This window comes from Leptopilina boulardi, unplaced genomic scaffold (genome assembly GCF_019393585.1).
Source record: "Leptopilina boulardi isolate dan_hultmark-lab unplaced genomic scaffold, ZJU_Lbou_2.1 LbouV2_327, whole genome shotgun sequence".
NCBI lineage: Eukaryota > Metazoa > Arthropoda > Insecta > Hymenoptera > Figitidae > Leptopilina > Leptopilina boulardi.
In genome coordinates, this window is record NW_026137893.1 from 1,542,483 (window position 1) to 1,563,496 (window position 21,014).

General features: G+C 20.1%; 4 protein-coding genes across 6 annotated transcripts in view; 1 reads left to right on the forward strand and 3 right to left on the reverse strand.

The window, feature by feature from the left end:
* Positions 1 to 1,149: 1,149 nt before the first annotated feature.
* Positions 1,150 to 8,802, reverse strand: LOC127284948 (luciferin 4-monooxygenase-like). 2 transcript variants are annotated; one of them, XM_051310675.1, is made up of 7 exons: positions 8,552 to 8,802; positions 8,242 to 8,359; positions 7,810 to 7,940; positions 6,058 to 6,860; positions 4,978 to 5,147; positions 3,100 to 3,504; positions 1,150 to 1,485 (listed from the first exon to the last, which is right to left on the reverse strand). In XM_051310675.1, the coding sequence occupies exons 3-7, from the start codon at positions 7,915 to 7,917 to the stop codon at positions 1,364 to 1,366; spliced, it is 1,608 nt and encodes a 535-aa protein (XP_051166632.1). In that variant the 5' UTR covers positions 7,918 to 7,940; positions 8,242 to 8,359; positions 8,552 to 8,802; the 3' UTR covers positions 1,150 to 1,363. The 2 variants fall into 2 exon arrangements, with proteins under 2 accessions (XP_051166632.1, XP_051166633.1); XM_051310676.1 differs by lacking the exon at positions 8,552 to 8,802 and having other exon boundaries at positions 8,242 to 8,527.
* A 295-nt stretch (positions 8,803 to 9,097) lies between these two features.
* LOC127284950 (uncharacterized) lies at positions 9,098 to 13,746 on the reverse strand. Its single transcript, XM_051310678.1, has 2 exons — positions 11,982 to 13,746; positions 9,098 to 9,715 (listed from the first exon to the last, which is right to left on the reverse strand). Exon 1 carries the CDS (start codon positions 13,517 to 13,519, stop codon positions 11,999 to 12,001), a length of 1,521 nt encoding a protein of 506 aa, XP_051166635.1. The 5' UTR covers positions 13,520 to 13,746; the 3' UTR covers positions 9,098 to 9,715; positions 11,982 to 11,998.
* A 401-nt stretch (positions 13,747 to 14,147) lies between these two features.
* The window catches only part of LOC127284958 (uncharacterized), a 29,564-nt gene continuing 22,697 nt past the window's right edge, over positions 14,148 to 21,014 (forward strand). The window contains exons 1-4 of one of the 2 annotated variants that reach the window (XM_051310694.1): positions 14,148 to 14,553; positions 14,806 to 14,888; positions 15,012 to 15,139; positions 15,992 to 16,098. In XM_051310694.1, coding sequence (XP_051166651.1) covers positions 14,433 to 14,553; positions 14,806 to 14,888; positions 15,012 to 15,139; positions 15,992 to 16,098 — 439 coding nt within the window. In that variant the 5' untranslated portion in view covers positions 14,148 to 14,432. Of the gene's footprint in view, positions 14,554 to 14,805; positions 14,889 to 15,011; positions 15,140 to 15,991; positions 16,099 to 21,014 lie in introns of those variants that run through there. The other variant, XM_051310692.1, reaches the window with a different exon arrangement.
* Positions 16,265 to 20,759, reverse strand: LOC127284953 (uncharacterized). The gene is made up of 2 exons (XM_051310683.1): positions 20,345 to 20,759; positions 16,265 to 17,523 (listed from the first exon to the last, which is right to left on the reverse strand). Exons 1-2 carry the CDS (start codon positions 20,642 to 20,644, stop codon positions 16,432 to 16,434), a joined length of 1,392 nt encoding a protein of 463 aa, XP_051166640.1. The 5' UTR covers positions 20,645 to 20,759; the 3' UTR covers positions 16,265 to 16,431.

Consider the following 21,014-nt stretch of genomic DNA (forward strand, 5'->3'; position numbering starts at 1 on the left):
TTATTTATGTAATTTTCACTCTTTACAAAATTTCTCATTCATTTGTTTATTATAGAAAGAATTGTAATTTTGCCGAATTTTAATTTAGTAAAATTCTCATTTAACATTAATTTTAAATGAGTTGAATTTTGAAAAACCAGAATTTCCAATTTATCCGAATCTTTATTTGTTTGAATTTATATTTCTTCGAGAATTTGATGGAATTTTTGAAAACGCCGATTTTTCATTTGACCGAAATTTCTAAAAACCAAACAAACAATCGACAAAAAATGATTTCAACCCGAATTTTAAAATTGACCAATTACAATTTTATCGATAATTTTAATAATTTAATCTCAATTTTAATTTAATAATTTTAATAATTTTACAAATCGTGAAAATTTATAATTTCGGTAAAATGAAAAATGAGCGTTTTAAGAATTCTATCAGATAAAAATTCGTGCGAATAATATTTTCGGATAAATAAAAATTCGGTGATTTGTAAATTCTACTTATTTAAAAATTTGAATCACTTAAAATTTTATTAAATGAGAATTCTTTTATATTAAAATTCGACAGTTGTACATTTATTTATCATTATTTTTCTCATACAGGAAGCTTTATAAAGTTAACGATTTTGAGTGTCATCGTTTTTTTTTCTCTTTTTTTTGTAAATCTCAAGAACGTTTTCTCATATCAAATTTTATTACAGTCATCAATATAAAAATCAAATACAAGGATTACCGGCATAATATCTATTTAAATTTTTTTGTTATCTGTCCTTCTAGACTAAAAAGTAGTGTATCATTTTTAAAATACACATTTTTACAAAAACGAAAAAAAAATACGTTTTTCATATCATAAATTCAAAACAAATTTACAAATAAGAAAATTTTATTCTCACGAAAACGAATCGATTGAACTTATTTAAACACCATATTTTACTTACAATTAAGAGTAATTAGCTATTTATTTATGAGGGAACAAAACGTTCGATAATAAAATAAAATTCACGTCATATTAATAGTCAACATTATGAACTTTTTCTTTCCATGAGGAAGCAATTTTTTTTCTACTTTTCTTTAAAATACCGTTATAATTAATCAATTCGTTTTTTTAATAGTTACGTTAATATATCATGCATTTTCAGTTTTTGAAAAAAAATTCAAAAAGTTTTACTTTTTTTATTTTATTAAATTTGTTAAATTTATAAAATTGTTTACTTAAAAATGTAAAAATTATTTAAATTAATAATTTTTTTACTTATGATAAATTTCCTTATATTTATTAAAGACTTAATTATTTTTTTGTTTGGAACACAAAATCTAAAAATTAAATTTTCAGAATTATATATATATTAGTATTGTTGTTAAAACATTAATCACTAAATTTTCGATTTTAAAATATTTCGTAATTCTCGTCGAAGAATTTTGCCGGAGGGATTTTTAGGAATTGCTTCAATAAATCGAACTCCAGCCCTTAGACGTTTATGTGACGAAACTCGTTCTGAAATATGGAAGTTATGATTTTTTTCAAAAATTCCAAAAATTAGACTAACTTCTTTTAAAAAATATAATTTGCGAAAAAAATATTTTTTTTTTAATACTTGATTAATTAACTTTTTTTTATTAAGTAATTCTACGCTACTAATTAAGAAAAATTTATAATTAATAATTTTATAATTAATAATATTAATAATAATATAATTATTATCAATTATTTTCAATATTTTGATATTAAAACTCAAATTATTCAACGTTTTCATAATTAGATTTTTTTTTTAAATATATAATGATAGCAAGAAACGAAAATTAATTGAATGACTCAATAATATGAATTTATCACTTGGTAAATAATATAAGAAAAAAAAAATTGTAAAATTATTATCAATGAAACCAAGTCGAATTGATTACACCTTGATTTGTACTGAATGATAATTTAAAAATATTTTTTCTAAACTTAACTCAATTACTCACAAAATTAATCTTTTACATGTATAAATTATTTACTTTTCGTTGAAAAAAAATTTAATAATAAAATAAAATTTCTTTTTGATTAATTTTTTTAATGAAAAATTATGTGACGCATGAATATTATAGAATTTCAATTTAGCCGAATTTTTTATGTAACAGATTCTTTAACTTCGTCGAATTTTCATTTAATATACATAAAAAAAATTTTTGTTTAAAAAAAATCTTCAGCAATTGAAATTTTTAATTTTTTGAAATTTAATTAATTCTAAAAATTTTAATAGAAACTATTGAAAAATTATAAATTTTTATTTAAAATTCTTCGATAAATCAATAATTGTTAATAATTTTAATAGTTTTCCAAAAATTCAATTATTTAAAAAAAATTTTATCAAAAATTTTCGAAAATTTAATTATTGTCTAAAATTTGTATAAAAACAAATTCAGGAGTATGAAATTACAAAAAATTCCAAATTTCAAATCTTCTGAAATTCAATTAATTTAAAAAATTTTAATTGTCAAAAATTTGTATTTCAAAAAATAAATCCTAGAACTTGGTATCGGAAGCTTATTTTAGTATTTTAAAAAAACAATTTTAATTAATAGAATATTTAGTATTTTAAAACAACAATTTTAATTAAAAATCTCCAAAAATTCAATTATTTAAAAATTCAATTAAATAAAACATTTTTTAATTAAAAATTCTGTAAAATTCAATTACTGTTTGAAACTTTGTTAATAATTTTCATCAATTCTAATGTACTAAAATTTTAATTCAAAATCTCCTAAAATTCAATTATTATTAAAAATTTTGATTCAAATTTTTTGTTGAAATAATTATTTCTAATAACTCTAAATCAAAATCTTGGCATTTCAATAATTTAAAATATTTTTCAATTAAATTAAATTAATTCTTTAAGTGAGTCAAAATAGGGAGTGGTGCCTTCCCTTAAAATTCAAAGTGATTTAAATATTTTCATGGTAAAAGAAAAAATAAATTCAAAAAGAATTAAAAATTTTTAAGAGTGGCATATAATCCTGAATATATTCATGCGTCGCGAAAATTGAATTTTTCTTCGATAATTCTCAATCGAGATCAATTATTATTATTTTCTGTTATTAATTATGTGAATTTTTCAATTATAATTACCATTAACGTATTGAATGATTTCCCTAGGAGAAACATTGACACCAGATTGTTTAACAACAAAAGCAAGTGGTAATTCTCCAGCAACTTCATCAGGCATTCCAATGACTGCAGCATCCTTAATTGCCGGATGTGTCAATAAAATAGCTTCCAACTCCGCGGGCGGAACTTGAAATCCTTTATATTTAATAAGTTCTTTCACTCTGTCGACAATGAAAAAACAACCATCTTCATCGTAATAACCAACATCACCGGTGTGAAGAAAACCATCTTCGTCAATTGCAGCTCGCGTTGCTTTTTCATCGCCATAATATCCTTTCATTATAATTTCTCCTTTAAAGCATAATTCACCTTCACGATTTGGTCCCAGTGGTTCATTACTATTTCCATCTATTGAAATGACTTTTGCTAGAAAATTCATAAAAAATATCACAATTACAAGGTTTTTCTTTTCATTTCTTTTTTATACTATATTGATATATATTGATTATTTATACAAGTCTCGGACTACATATAAAGCTTTTTCGACTTATTTAAATAAGATGCAACTTTTTCAACTTTTTTTTTTTTTTTACAAATTTTTGAAACAAAATACGTTTTCTTTAGTATACAATGCAGATCTTCTTCAGATCCTCTTTATTTCAATTATTTAACAAATTTTTAACTAAAATTTATCTCAAAATTAATTATTTTTAATAATTTTAATGAAATTCTTCACAAAATTCAATTATTTTTAATTATTATACAATAAAAAATTTTATGAAATTCAACAATTGTTTACAATTTAAAAATAAAATTACCAAAAATTTTTAATTTAAAACCTTTTCAAAATTTAATTATTTTTTAAAATTTTCCATCTAAAACTTTTTGAAATGTAATAATTTTAATTATTTAATTAACTCTTCCGAAATTCAATTATTTTTAATGATTTTATAATATTCTTCGAAAATTCAATTATCTCAAATGATTTTTGAATTAAAAACTTTTGAAATTTAATTTTTGTCTGTAATTTCTAATAAATTTTTCAGCAACAGAAATCACCAAAAAATTTCAATTCAAAATCACTTGAATTCAATTATTTTGAAAAATTTCAATTTAAAATCTAAAATTTAATTATTTCTAAAAATGTCAACTGTAGGTAACTCTTCAAAAATTTAACGATTTTAAATGATTTTTATAATATTCTTCGCAAATTCAATTACTTCAAAGCATTTTTCATTTAAAAAATTTAAAATTTAATTTTGGTTTGTAATTTCTATAATAAATTCTTCATCACCAAACATTTCAATTAAAAATCACTTGAAGTTCAATTAATTTCAAAAATTTAAATTGTAAATCTTTGAAAACTCAATTACTATTAAAAAGTGTTATCTAAAATTAATCGATAAATTATTTTCAATTCTGTAAAATTTAATTATTGTCTAAAATAAAAAAAAATCATTTGAAATTTAATTATTTTTAAAAATTTCAAATATAACTCTTCCAAAAGTGTAATTATTTTTTAATAATTTTAATATTTACAACGGAAGCATCTAAAAAATTGAAATTATTTATAAAAAGTGATTTTCTCAAAACCGAAGTGATCAAATTTTGAAATTTTTTTTTTTAAATTCAGTTTCTGATAAATAAACTTTTCTTCAGATCTAATTTTTCACATTCTAAACTTTTTTCTGTTTATGCGAAAGTAGTGTTTTTTGACATTAAAATATTATTGAATATTGAGAATCATGAAAAAAGTGTAAAAAAAATTAACAATTAAAATAATTTAAATTATGAATAAAAATCGAATTTTAATTTTTCAAAAATTTCGAGTTCTATTTGAAAAATTAAAGATGCAAAAAATTTGTTAAATAATAATAATAATAATAATATTTTTCTAACCTTTTAATCCTGGTCGTAAAATTCCGACACTTTCAGATTTCAATTCGTTACATGAATTCATTAATGAAACTGTAGTTTCCGTTAATCCATAGCCGTTTCTAATAAACGGAAGTTTAAATTTCTTTTGCACTGCTTCTTTAATATTTTCAGATACCGGAGCCGCTCCACATCTATATAAAAAAGAATTGTTTATAAAAACAATTAAATCAATTAATCGATTTTACTGTTTTTTTTTCTTTTACTTAAATAAATTGAAAACGACTAAAAATTCAATTTTGAAATTAAACTTTCGACTGTTATTAAATTAAAATAAAAGTTTGAATTTCACATAAAAATTATTAGTTAAAATTTTCATTTTAAAGAATTATATTAGAAATAATTATTTTTTAGATGAATTATTATTTTTCAAATTAAGATTTGACAGAATATTTTCTTTTTAAACGAATTTTTACTTAAATTTTTATTTTCGAATTAGCGAATTTTAAAATTAACTAATTAGAATTTATTCAAGAAACTTGTGATTGGTTAATTTTAAAATTCACGCCAAAATCTTTTTGGTCGATTAATTTTTCGGTCAATTGCAGTTTCGGACAAATGTAAATTTAGCAATTAAAGAATTCTTTTAAATAAAAATTCATACAAATAAAAATTCGATGAATTGGAAATTCTGATATTTAAAAATTAGAAACACAAAAAATTTATGTTTAATGGGAATTTTGCTAAATTATAATATTTGGTTAAATTACAATTTAAAAAAAGAAAAATTGGGAAAATAGTTCAGTAAAATAAATATTGTGTAGAATAAAAATTTTGTCAAAAATTCGGTGCCTTAAAATTTTGTTAATTAAAAATTGGTTTAAAAAGGAAATTCTCTTAAATGCTATTTTGAAAAATGAAAATTCGTCTAAAAAATAATTATAGATATAATAAAATTCTTTAAAAAGAAAATTCTCTTCATTGATTTTTATGGAAAATATTCATACGCCTCTTTTTCTTTTGATTTAAGTATAATTATTAATAATTTAGTAAATAGTAAATATTTATTAATAATAAATAGTAAATAAAAAAAATTCTACTAACGATATTTGTTTGACGCATGACAAATCAAATTCATCGACAATTGGACTTTTTGCCAAAAACACCAACAACGGCGGAACAAGTGGCAATGTTTTAATTCGATAATCTTGTACAGCTTGTAAAAAAAGTCGTTCGTCAAATCGTGACATTACAATTATTTTATTGCCAAAAGTGAGACTCACAAGAAAAATAAAAAATCCATAACCATGAAACATTGGCAATAGTCCCAAAAAACTACCGGCATTTTGAAAAAATGGAAACCTATCCTCAACATAATATTGTAATTGAATTAAAAAATTTTTATCACTCAACATAACACCTTTTGGTAAACCCGTTGTACCACTTGAACATGCAATCAATAAAATATGTTCATTTTTGTTAATTATGGGAAATTGAAAATTTTTCACATCAACATTTGTTATGTTAGCTATTAAATTTGAGATCCGTAAAATTTTGAAATTATCACTTTTATCATTGAGTAAAATTAATTTTGGTGACCATGACAATTTATCGACGACATTCATCATTTTCTCTACAATTATTGTTGAGACAAAAATATATTTTGGTTTTGAAATTTTTAATACGTGAATAAATTCTTGTTCAGTGTACGCAGGATTTAGGGGACAAATTGTCACACCTAAGAATATACTCGCTAGAAGTGCAATGCAAAAATTTAAATTGTTTTCACTACATATTCCAATTTTATCATTTACTTTTAATCCCATTTTTTCAAGTGCCACTGATAATTTTAGACTTTTTTCCAAAAATTCCTTGTACGATAATTCTTCTTTGGTTTCCATACTTATCTAGAAAAAGAAGTGAAAAAAAAAATTGACGCATGAATAAGGTCTATACTTAATTTGTTAGAATTTTATTACCTAGAATTTATTTTAAGTCAAACTTTTATTTGTTCGAATTATAACAGAAATTTCTTTAAACCAAATTTCTATATTACAAAATTGTTACTATAATTTTAAAACAAATTTTTTATTTCATCGAATTTCTTAGAATTATTATTTACTCAAATTTTTCATGCAACAGAATAGTCATTTAAAAGAATTTTTATTTTACAAAAAAAAAAATATCAGAAATAATTCTTTTCTAGACAAATTTTCATTTGTTCGAATTTAAATTTTACAGAATTCTTAAAATGACAAATTTTTATTTTACAGAATTTTCATTTCTCTGAATAAATATAAAAAAAACTTTAGGAGCAAATTTTGAAAATTAACCAATTATAATTTTGTTCATTTTAATTGGTCAATATTGAAATTTGCGCCAAAATTTTTCTGTTAAAAAAAAAAAATTCGTCGTTTTAAGAATTCTGTGAAATGTAAATTCGAACAAATGAAAATTCGGATAGAAAAAAAATTCTTTCTAAAACTCTTTCTGTAAAATAAAAAATTATTTTAAGTGACTATTCTGTCTAATGGAAATTTGAGCAAATAATATTTATATTTATAATATTTCTGTTGAATAATAATTCGAAAAAATAAAAATTCAATTCAAAATAAATTCTAGATAATGAAATTCCGACAAATGAAAATTTTAACAAAATAATTTTTGAGTTCAAAGACCATAAAAGACAAAAAAAAATTGTAATAAAAAATTTGCAATTAATTTAAATTTATCAAAGTAAGTTTTTTCTTTCCTTGACATTTGTTAAAAAATAAAAAAAATTCATCAAATTTAAAATTATACTGATTTTCATTTAGTAAAAAAAAAAGATTAAAAAAAAAACAATTTTTATATTACTAAAGCTGTTGACGATGCATGTAGTGTTATTTTTTCATAAAGAAATTCTGCCATTGATTTGTAGTTCCATTCGTTTAAAAAAGGCGGTCCACTTAAAATATTTGCCATTTTCAATGTTTGTTTTTAGCACACTGGAAAAAAATATTACCAATCAGAAAAAAAATTACGAATATTTTCTTTTTTTAATCTACTGGAAATTTCATTTTAAAGATGAGTTAGAAAAAAATTAAAATGTTTTTCAACTTTCGAAAAATTAAAAAGATTTTAAAGAAAATTAATTTTTTAATTATTATAAAAGCTACAAAATTTTTCTTAACATTTCAAAAAAAAAATTTATATTTTATTAATATTTTTGAAATAAAATTAATTTAGTTTTTTTTTACTTTTTTATATTAACTTTATATTTACAATGTAAAAATATAAACTTTATACCTTTGAAGTCGATGGAAAGTTTTATTAACAAATAAAAATCCTTTTATCCAAATAAAAAATTTCAATTTGAATTCTAATAATTAAATTGAAATCGTTTTATCATTAATAATTAGTTTAACTGAAACAAACAAAAAAAAATGTAAAAAACTAAATTTTTTAAAATACTTTTTTTTGAGCACTTAAAATTTGTAATAAATTTAATTGAATATTAAAATAAAATTTTTTATTCAATTTGTTTATAATTCAGTTTTCTTAAAACGTTAATAATTAACTTTTGCTCTCATTACAAAACGATTGATGATAAACTAACTTTAAGTTATGCTGATGATAAATTTAGATTCGTTATCAAACGTGAGCTTTGTATTATGTACAACATTGTTATTCAATGTGTGAATATATATCTTCTTGTAATTTCAAGTCAAATATAATTTGTTTCATTTTTCTTTATTTCATAAATTTTTTTTTGCAACAAATATTTGTCACTGTCACACATCAAAAAAACTTTATTTTACATGTTTACTTTAAGAAGACATTAAAAAAAAAAAAAAAAACTGCAAGTCTTTTAATAAAGTGAAAGTCATACCAAGTGAGAATTCAGGATCGTATCAAAAAAAGTGACACTCAAAATAAAATTTTTTTTTGACAAAAATGTTTAAAAGAGAAAAAATGAAAAATTAATTTAAGAAATTAATTAATTTTTCAAAAAAATTCTTTTCAACAAAATAGAAAATAATTTTTTAAAATAAAAGTAAATAAACGAGGAAATATGTAAAAAATATTCTTTATTATATTTTAATTTATAATACAGTTATGAATAAACTACAATTTTTTTTCTTTGGAAAAAGAAGAGAAAATCTAAAATAAAAATTGTATTTTTATTGTTTACTTAGTAATATAATTTTTTTTAAACTTTGATTTTTTTTTCTTTTTATAATGTTACTAAAATTAAAAAAAGAACGGTGAAAAATTGAATTTATATTATTTTAAAGAGATTTCTGCAAATACTTTTTTTTTTTCGTTTTCAACATTAATCACATTTCTTAACGAACTTTAAATTATTTTCAATTTTAAAACTAAAAATAAACGAAAATTTAACATAGAAAAAAAAACAGTATTGAAATAAAATTACAAGCATACGATTATATATGAACATTTTAACATCTTAACTTAATGAACACCTGAGAAAAATTTGTTCAAATTATTTACATTTGAAATTTATCAGTCTTGTTTACTTACTGAAATCGTTTTCTTATATAAAAAAAATAATAATAATAATATAGTTAATTTTAATTTTAAAAGCATAAAATACTGGATAATTGAGTACGAAGATATACTTCATTGCTTTATAATAATGATCTTGACAATATAAAAAAATCTTTTTTTACAAGATTACAATAATCTTCCTTTTTTCCCCATCATCCTTTGAATTTTTGTCCTCTTCCTTCCTTTGTTTTGTAAAAAAAAATTACAAATCCTGAAAATAAGTAAAAAAAACAATGTTTCAACTTAAAATAAAAATTATCTAAAATAAAGGTTTCTAAGATTTAAAATAATTTTTTTTCTTCAAAATTCATCTTTAATGTAGCAATTTTTAATTCCTTTAAAATTTAATCTTTTTGTGACATCAAAAAACTGTGAAATTTCAATTAAAATACTTTGAAAATTAAATTCAATGCTTTCAAAAATTTTATTCTTTAGGAAAAAAAGTCAATTAGGTTTTGAAAATTTTCAAGGAAACTTTACAAAATTTCAATTACTTAAAATTCTTTTTATTAAATATCATAAAAAATTCAATTATTTTCATAATTGTAATTTTAATTTGTCAGAAGTTTAATTTTTTTTTTTAGAAAAATTATGAATTTTTCAAAAATTTGATTATTCTTAAAATCTTTAATTCTATTGTAATGCCAAAACTTTTTTAAATTCCAATAAAATAATATGAATATAAAAAAGGAACTTCAATTGGTTTGCGAGAAAATATTAAATTAAAGGTAAAAAGTCGGTTTTTTATAATTTTTAGTCAATTTACATTCCACAAAAAGTCAATTTTCTTTAAAAAAATTCTTAAAGTTCCATTTTAAAAATTTTTTAAAGTAATTAATTTACTCGAATTTAAAATTTTTGTATACTTTTCAGTTTTAATAATCGAAAAAGTCTTTCAAAAGATATTGTTAAGTTTCAGATAGTAATTAAATTTTATAGAATTGAAAATAATTCATTACATAACTTTTTTTTCAAAAATAATTGAATTTTCGAAAATTTACAATCCAGATTTTTGAAAATAATTAAACTTCAAATTATTTTTTATTTAAATTTCTGTTGCTTTTGAAAATAATTTTTAATAATTTTTGAAAATAATTAAACTTCAAATTATTTTTTATTTACATTTCTGTTGCTGAAAAATTTATTAGAAATTATAGATAAAAATTGAACTTCAAAAGTTCCTAATTGAAAAATGTTTTTAGATAATTGAATTTTAGATTTAAAATTGAAATTTTCGAAAATAATTGAATTTCAGAGGAGTTAGAGTTGAAATTATTAAATTTTGGAAAGTTTTAAATGGAAAATTTTAAAAATAATTAAATTTTATCTTTTAAATTAAAAGTTTTGAAAATAATTGAATTTTAAATAATTTTCTATTAAAATTGTTGGTAATTTTATTTGATAATTTTCGTTTAAATTTTAGAAAATTATTGAAATTCATAAAATTTTTAATTAAAAAATAGTTGAAGATAACTGAATTCTTGAAGAAATTCATTAAAATGAACGAAAAATTTATTTGCTACTTTTTTAACTTCGAATTTTATTACAAAATATTTTTTCCTGCGTCCAAAACTTAATTTCAATAATTTATTAATTAATATACTTATTATTTTTCATTGCTGTAGTAATTTCTAAAAAAAATTTATATAAATGATTTCGCTCATTTGAAAGTTCACTTTTTTTTAGATACCTAACTAAAAAAGACGAATTTTATTTAAAAATTTTGTAAAAAAAAAAAAAAATGTAAAAAAGGCGAAAAATTCGCATCTTATAACAAAAGTCGAAAAAAGTTGTATTTTCGAGAAAAAAAAATTAAAAAATGTACAATCAAAATCTTGAAAATTGTTTAATATCTTTTTTTAATTAAAAATAAAATAAGTATTTAAACAATTTATATTTGTAAAATAGTCTTTCGTTTCAAAAGCTCCTGCGTTTTTATAGAAAATAGGAAAATAAATGAAAACTTGATTTCAGTGTTTTCGACTATTTTTTACGTCAAGGAAATTTTTTTTACTTATTTTTTTATTTTATATTAATAAACGGTTCTTGGCAAGGAATAAAAATTGCTGTCATACAATAAGTACTTTAAATAAAAGTTTTTAAATTTTAAAATTACTTTTATCTATTTGCCTCCTCTTACCTAATATATTATAAAAAAAAATAAGTTTTTTCTTTCATTCTCTAAAACAGATTTTTCATAAACTTTGTGTTTCCGTTTTAACAAAAAATATTATTAAAAATATTTAATTTTTGATTTGAAAATATTTTTGTTTTAACTCCCAAAAGTTTTTTTTTTTTACTCAAGAAATGCAATATAAAAATAAATTTTCCTTTTATTTCAAACGATAACTTTTTTCAGCTCATTCGATAAATATTATTTCAAATCAAAAAATTCAAATATAAAAAGAAAAGAAAATCTGTTTTTCGATGGAAAATTTTTTTTTCTTATTTTTCAAAATTAAAAATAAAAAACAAACCTAAAACTTGTGTGTGTCTATTTTTGAATTCCATTCATTTTCCGTTTTCTCATTTCGATTACATCGAAATTTTTATAAAGTGTCAAAAATTGATGATTGTAATAAAATCCATCAGTTTTATAATCCATTATTGGTTTAACGCCACAAAATAAATTCTTTTCATAATAATGTTGATGAATAATATTTTTTCCAAACAATTTTTCCACAATTTTATAATTTTCATTTGTTGTTTTCTGACAATTTGTCGTCAATGCCAATGGTATTATTTTCAAATTTCCAATTGCTTTTAAAGCATCATGAGTTTCCTTTAATAATGTCAAATAACCAATTATCAAATTTGGCATTATATACATTTTATCCTTACAATAATCAATGTAATGAATTTTTTTCATTTCAAATATCAATGTTTTCTCGCTATTTGTACATTTTGTACATAAATTTGGCTGTAGACATTGTTTTGAAAATTCTGGATTTAAAATAATAATTTTTAATATTTTTAAATTGGGAATTAAATGAAATAATGTTTCCCAAAAATCACATGTTTCAAGATCATTAATTTGTGAATCAATTAAATGAATTGTAATATCAAATTTATTTAATTGATTTAAAATTTGTAATGCACGATATGCAATCAATGGCTTTATGAATAAATCGGGAATTTCAAAATCCTTTAATTTTATTTCATTAAATGATTTTTTTTGAATTGATGACATTTCGATGAATTTTAATGTTGAATTCGGTTGTTGTTGTTGGAAATATGGAATTAAATTCATTGGCGCTGATTTTAATTCAGTGATTTTTAAATTTGAATTATTTTCATCATCGGAAGTGGAACCATCATTAGAATCAAAATCATCGCTGGAATTATTAAAATATTCCGAATCGCTGTCATTCTTTTTTTTGTTTTTCTTCATTTCCTCCTTTTCTTTTATCAATTGAAGTTGCTCGCAATCAAGTTGATAGCAAAGTTTGAAACCATCGCATTTTTCTTTTGTATGAATATCATGAAAACGATCTTTATGCTGATGACAAATACTAATACTCGCGCAATTTGGACAATTTATAAGTTTATTATTATCGATATCATGACAAATGCAACAGGAGCGTATAAATTTAATCACTTTTTGTTCATATAAAGTGAGCTGACGTCCAAGTTTCGTTGAAATATTATTGATACAAGCGATTTTAGCTTGTGTCCAATTTTCTAATTTACGATCTTTTGCATTGCGTAGATAACCATGTTTTTTACGTAAATCAACGAGTAATGTGCAATAATATTTATGTAAACGCCAATGTTCAGTTTGATGTTGTTTACCGCAATAGGAAATCATTTGACATTTGGCGCAACGTTTAAGATTTTTACGCGAACCACAAATTTGACATGCATTTGGATAGAAAAAATCAATTTGCTCTTCGGAGGGATCTTTTTTTATCACTGTTTTTCGATTATGTGGATAATTGTAATAATAATTGTAACTGTCGTCGTCGTCATCGTCATAGTCATTAAAAAGAAAATTGAAGAAATCGTAGAAAGTCATTTTCTGTTTTTAAAGGTTATGTTCAAACACTAAATAGACACTGATTGTTTTCCGAATTTTGCACTTTTATATCTTTGTTTTTTTTTTAATCACACACAATCGAGATAATCTTATATTCTACTTTATCGTGTTCATTGTTGATTTATAATCTTGATGGAGATAAAAAATGGAATTTAAATGAGAGACAAAGAGCGATATGAAAAAGTAACAAAGGGAAATTTCGGGAATGAAAACACTGTTGCCAAAGTTGGGAAACAATATCTTTGGTAAACATTTTTTTTATTTTATTTTCTGGTATTAACAAATATCAACTGAGTTTTTTTTACAATCTTTTTATTATAATATTTATAGATATATTTTTGCAAAAAAAAAAATGTTAGATTAAATTTAATCGAAAGAAATGAAGAAAATAGAATTCAAATTATTTGAAATTTCGCGCCTTTCTTGTGAATCACGCTGATCGGCAACAAAATAAATTTCTGATTTTTATTAAGTGAAAATAGATAAATCGAAAATATATGAAATATTTGATTAAAAGTACTTAAATTTATGAAAACAAAGATATTTATTACTTTATAAAAATGATTCTTTAAAAGATAATATCGAAAAATAATAAACAAACATTTTTTTGTGCAATTTTAATTTGGTAACATTGCGTTTGTAAAATACGGAAACAGCTGTTTATATAAACTTCCGCAAGATTTGAATTTTGTTTTGATTCTTTTTTTAAGGTTAGAATCGTTAAAATAAACAAACAACTTTTGGTGCCCGGTTTTTAATTTTAGAGTTGTCTGTATTTATTAAATATTTGAATTTTAAGTGTTAAGTGTTAAGTGTAAGTAAGTGTTAACTTATTTTTAATTCAAAATAGAAATAATGTGAAAAGTTTTTTACGATTTAGATTAGAAACTATATGTATTATTATTTGAACGATATGTTACGTCCTATTTCAACTTTAAAAATTTCACAAGAATCTATCGCTAAATTAATGATAAATGGTTACAATTTTCTCGAAGATATTCAAAATAATAAAGGTAAGAGATAATAAATTATTATTTATTATTCTGAAATAAAAAATTAATAAAATAACAAATTATAAAGAATAAAATGAATAAATTAACAACTATTATATTATATACATATATTTATTGTATATTATATTGATATTATTATTATTATATTTAATATTTGTTAATTTATTGATTTTATTCTGTTTATAATTTATTTTATTAAATTTTTATTTATTAATAATTATGTAATAAACTCTGGTTTTTTTTTTTTTATAGAGTCACATAAATATTTAACGGACAAAGAACTGAAACATTTAAATGATGTCCCTAAAACAGTGGAGATAATACATTTATTTAATGTATGAATTTTTTCTTTTACTATTTATTATTTTTGTAAATTAATTACATGAAATAACATTTACAATTTAAATATATTTTTTTTTCCTTTTACATATAATTCATTTCTTTTTCAATGTATATAGAAAATGAATAAGAAAGAGATAATATTAATTCCTTCAAAGAATTTGAATATAATTTTGGATCGAGGATTTCAATGTGGAACAATAACAGAATTATGTGGAGCAATGGGATCTGGAAAATCACAAATTTGGTAAAATTTCAAAAATTTAATTAAAAGAAAAGAAAACTGAAAATATTTTCAATTTGATATCTATAAGATATAAGTTTAATACTTTCAAAAACAATCACAGCAAAAAATATTAATTATTATTTTTTTTTTCAATTTTTTGTCATTTGAAATATTTAAAAATCAATTTCACAATAATTTTCAAAATTACAATTTTTTAATTTTAATTTACTCTATTTGCCATTACAATAGAATTAAATATTTTAAGAATAATTAAATTCTTGAAAAATTCATAATATCTACAACGTTTTTTAAAAATAAATAAATTACCTAAGTATTAAATTTAATGTGTTAAAAGCAAAATTTTTAATTTGTAAATTTTTAAAATAATTAACAATGTTAATTAAAATTTCTGAAAATAATAAAATTTGCGAAAAGTTTCAGTTTCGAATTGAATTTATTTAAAATTCTGTTAAAAATTAAGTTTCTGATAAATTTGAATAACAATTTTGAAAATAATTAAATTTTCGATATTTAATGAAAGGAATTTTAAATAATTGAAGTTTCGTAAAATTTGATTGTAAATTTTGGAAATATTTGATATTTTTTTTTTTTTTTGAAGAAGAAGAAGAATTTCATTAAAATTTTGAAAAATATTGAATTTAATTTTCAAAGTATTTTTAAAAGGCTTTGAATTTTTTTCAAAATTTTTCTGGACACCTTGATATCGTTTCAAATAATAATAACTATTGAATTTTTATTTTTTAAATTTAAATTCAATTTTTATTAATAATAAATATTATTAGAATTTTTTAAAATTCCCTATTAAAAATAAAGTTTTTTTTTTCAATTTTTATAAATTCCTTTTTCTTTCAGTTTTCAAGCGAGTGTTGCCGTTCAATTGAATAAAAGGTATGGAGGATTAAATGGAAAAGTTGTTTACATTGACACGAGAGACGGATTTTCTTCACTTCGAGTGACAGGTAATACTTGTCAATAATTTTAAAAACATTTTTATTTACAATTTATCGGCTTCTTTGAAACAAGAAGAAAAACTGAATTTATTATTTAACAAAATATGAACTATTATTTAAAAAAAAAAACAATTTATTTACGGTTCTTTTACTTAATTCACAAACAAAAGAAAAAGAAAGAAAAAATAGAGAGAGAGTATAAAATTAAATTAGAAAGCACACAAGTTACAAAAATATTATTTATTTAATTAGAAAAAAAATTACATAAAACAAAATTTAATTTTTATATTTTAATACTAGTTGAGTTTTATTGAAATTAAAAAAGAAATTTTTTTTTTTCTTTCAATTATTTACTATTAATTTTTGCCAATTATTATAAACTATTAAATAATCATTTTGATAAAATACACCTTCAGTCTCAAAATCCCTGAAAGGTGTTAAACTGGCAAATTTATTTCGTTGTAGAATAGTGTAATTCGTATTTGTTTTGCTTTTTGTTTTTAAAAAATAATTTATTCTTTCATGATCTTTGTGAGCTTCGCCCTCAGTGTAACAAGTCATTATAAATGGTACATTAATTTCGACTATTTTCAAAATTGTCAATTGCCATGTATCGTCCAAACTTCCTGGATTCTCGTATTCACTTATTCCCAAATTATAACCAATAATTAAATTTGGTCTCATTTCTTCGTTCATAAATTCATGATAATAATTATTATCCACAATAACATTAATAAATTTTCCTAATTTTTGACAATTCTCACAAAGTTGAGGATTCATTATTTTATCCTCAACAAGGCCTGGACCAATGAGAATAATTGTCAATTTTTCGATACTCGTCATTAGATGAAAAATAATTTCCCACGCGAAAATTCCATTTAATTCAAGATAATAGGATCCAATAATGTGAATAATTAATTCACGTTCCACTTTGTAATTTATAAGTTTTATTGCCGACAATAGTGTCAATGGTCTTGTAAAATAGTCAGCAATAAAAATTTCCCAAAAATCAGAACTCATCATATTTTCTTGACAATGATTGTTAATTATTTCATGGAAAAAAATATCAATAAATTGTCTCATTGAAAGAAAATTGTAATTTTCCACTGCAAATGGAATGCAATTAATTGGATTTTTATCAAGAAGAATGGAAATAATTTCCAAAATATTTATATTGCTGGTAAACATTTTAAAAAGATTTAACTTATAACCAAGCGCAAATGATGAACAAATTATTTTATGTCTTGCATCGGAAATGTGATCATTGCAAAAACTTGAATTTCCACAATCGAGACAATTTGTCAATGCTCGTGGATTACTATCATGACAAATACAACAAATTCGTGGAAATAGAAACATGTCTTTTTCACTTGTCGTTAATTCTCGTCCAATTTTTAACGATACAATTAGCATTGTATTCATTTTTAATTTTACCTAAAAATAGAAAGTAGAAAACAATATTATTTACAAAAAAAAAACAAATGAAAATAAAATAATTCAAAAAAATAGATAATATAAAAAGTCGAAAAATTATGATTTATTACATTTTTTACAAAAATTTTTTAAACAAAATATATTTTTTTCATTAAACAATACAGAAATTTAAATTATTTAACAAATTTTTAACTAAAATTCTTCTCTAAATTAATTATTTTCAATAAGTTTTATGATATTTTTCACAAATTCAATTATCTTAAACTACTTTTCAATTAAAAATTTTATAAAATTGCAATAATTGTTTAAAATTAAAAAAAAAAATCAACAAATAAAATTACCAAAAATTTCTATTCAAAATCACTTGAAATTCAATTATTTTCAAAAATTTCAATTTAAAATCTTAAAATTTAATTATTTATAAAATTTTCCATTTAAAACTTTCTAAAATCTAATAATTGGTCAGCAAAAATTTCAATCAAAAATCACTTGAAGTTCAATTATTTTCGAAAATATAAATTGTAAATCTTCGAAAATTCAATTACTTTAAAAAAAAATTTTAATTTATTTGATAAAAATTGTTTTGAATTCTGTAAAATTTAATTATTGTTTGAAATTTAACAAAATCTTTTGAAATTCAATTATTTTAAAAAATTTCAACTGTAACTCTTATAAAATTCAATTATTAGAAAGCATTTTTCAATTAAAAACTTTGGAAATTTATTTATTTTTTTAATAATTTATATAATATTCATGAGCCAAAAGTTCTGAACGTTCAAATGAACAAAATATTTTTTTCAATCTATAAATTATTAAAAATTATGATGTCAATGTTAAATAAAATAGTAAATTAAACAAATATTAAATCAATAACTTCTTTTAAGATATTTAAAACAATATTTTGTAATAAAATTCGTACTAAAAGAAGGTTCAAAAAAAAGTTTGTTCATTTAAACGTTCAAAACTTTTGGCTCATTAATATTCTTCGAATATTCAATTATCTAAGAGCATTTTTTAATAAAAAAACTTTTAATGTTCAATTTTTGTCTGTAAGTTCTTATAAATTCTTCGGCAACAGAAATTAACAAAAATTTTAATAAAAAATCACAGGAAATTCAATTATTTTCAAAAATCTGAATTGTAAATCTTTGAAAATTCAATTATTTGAAAAAAAGGTTATTTAAAATTATTTTTCGATTCTGTAAAATTTGATTTGATTTTTTCTAAAAATTTCAACTATAACATCCAAAATTCAATTATTTTCAAAAATAAATTGTAATATTTCTTTAAAAATTCAATTACTTAAAAAAGTTTTAAATAAAATATCGAAATGTAAATTGTTGTCAGAAATAAAAAAAAAAGCTACAGCAATTTAAATTTTGCAGAAAATTTATTTTAATTTTAAAATCTTTTGCAATTCAATTATTTAAAAAAAAATTTAATTTAAAAATCTGTAAAACTTAATTATTGTCGACTATTGAAACTGAAAACTGTGCCAAAATTTAAAATTCGAATAAATTGTGTTTAAATTAGGCTTTAAAAAATTGAAAAAATGGAACTTTGAGAATTTTCTTTTTAGAAATTTGTCCTACTTAATCAAAATTTTGAAAATTTATCTTAGTTCGTATTTATTAACTAATTAAATTTAATTGAAATAAAATAAAATTCGAATAAAACGACTTTTTTTGCATTCCAAAGTCCATCCGAAACCTGCAAAATATATAATTTTATAAGTTTTTAGAAAATATGAAGTAAAAATTTTAGATATTTTAATTTTAAAGTTATTTTTTGAAAAAAAAGAAGGTCGCTTTATTTTTGTTCTTGAAAACCTTGAAATCACTTTGAATTTTAAAACGAAACTTTCAATTATTAAAATTTTCTCAAATAATATTTATATTTTGAAATATAAAAATCTCACTTACAAACGGTTAACATTAAATCTTATGCAGAAAAATTCAAATCTAAGGTATTAAATGTGGTAGAAACAAAAATTTTATATCGATAAAATTCATTCAAATTCGTAAGATAACATTAATTACATTTTTTGTCAATATTTAAATTTTAGAAGACTTGCAATATTGAAAATTTTTTATATATTTAAATGTAAGTTTTTTACAATAAAAAAAATTTTAAATAAATAAATTTCCGTAGTAGTACAATTAATTTGTTAAAAACAATATTTTCTTAATTTGTAAATTGTTTAAATAACTAAAACGAAATTGATTAAAATTCCTAAAAATGATCAAATTTGCCAAGAGTTTCAGTTAAAATTTTTTGTAAATAAAATAATTATATGGAAATTATAAAAATAATTTAATTTTGAATCAGCTCCTATAGAAAGTTTTAATATTATTTTATAAAAAGAAATTTTCCTATAAAAAAAATTATTTATAAAAAGATGTTAAGTTAATTTTTTTTTAAATAATTCAGTTTTCGAAGAATTTATTTAAAATTCTATTAAAAAACTAAGTTTATTTTAAAAAAATTTGAATTACAATATTTTGAAAATAATTAAATTTTCAAAAATTAATTTAACAAATTGTTATATAATTAAAATTTCGTAAAAGGGTCAGAATTTCTCAAACCGATTACCTAAAATTAACAAATTTTATTTTCAATATTAAATGTTTTTTTTTTTTGAATCAACAATTTTACGCATTTACGCAAGAAAAATTTTTTTGATTTAAAAAAAAAATTAAGTTTTTTGAGTTAAAAAATAAATTCTTTGTTATACATAAAAAAAATTTCTTTATAAATCAAGGAAATTTTTCTTTGAAATGAAATTAAACAAATTTAAATTAATTTGAACAAAAAACTTTACCCAATTTTTTTTATCCAATCCTTTTGTATTACCAAAAATACTATTACCGCCATTGGTGGAAATAATTTGTTTAACAATTTTACATAATTTCTTATGAATTGGCCAATGTTTTGCTTGATGTTCAGTGTCACAATAAGAAATCATATGACAACCACTACATCTTTTTAAACGTTTTTCCAATTTATCCAAACAATGACAAGTTTGACATGTGTTTACATAAAAAGCACCAATCTCTTTACTTTTTAACTCGTCTTTGAAGTAATTTTGAAAAATTTCTTTTACATATTTAATTTCCTCCATTATTTTTATTTATTTTTTTTATATTTTCATAATTGTCACTTAAATTTATTTCACCTTTTTTTAAATTTAATTTCATAACAAACTTTATAAAAGAAATTTATATTTTAAGGTTATGTTTCTGATTTAAATTCAAAAACACAACAATCATAAATGTGACAAGACTTTTTTTTGTTGTAATCAGTTAATTTAATGCAGCTTATGTTTAGTGGAATAATTTTACTATTTTTTATTTTCTTTCTGTTTTTCTTTTAAAAATACAAGAAATTTCAAATTTTATTAATGTAAAAAAAAAATTATTGTTTAAATTTACCGCTCAATGAATAGACACAGTAAAGAAAATTGTCAACCAATGAAAGTTAATTTTCAAAAA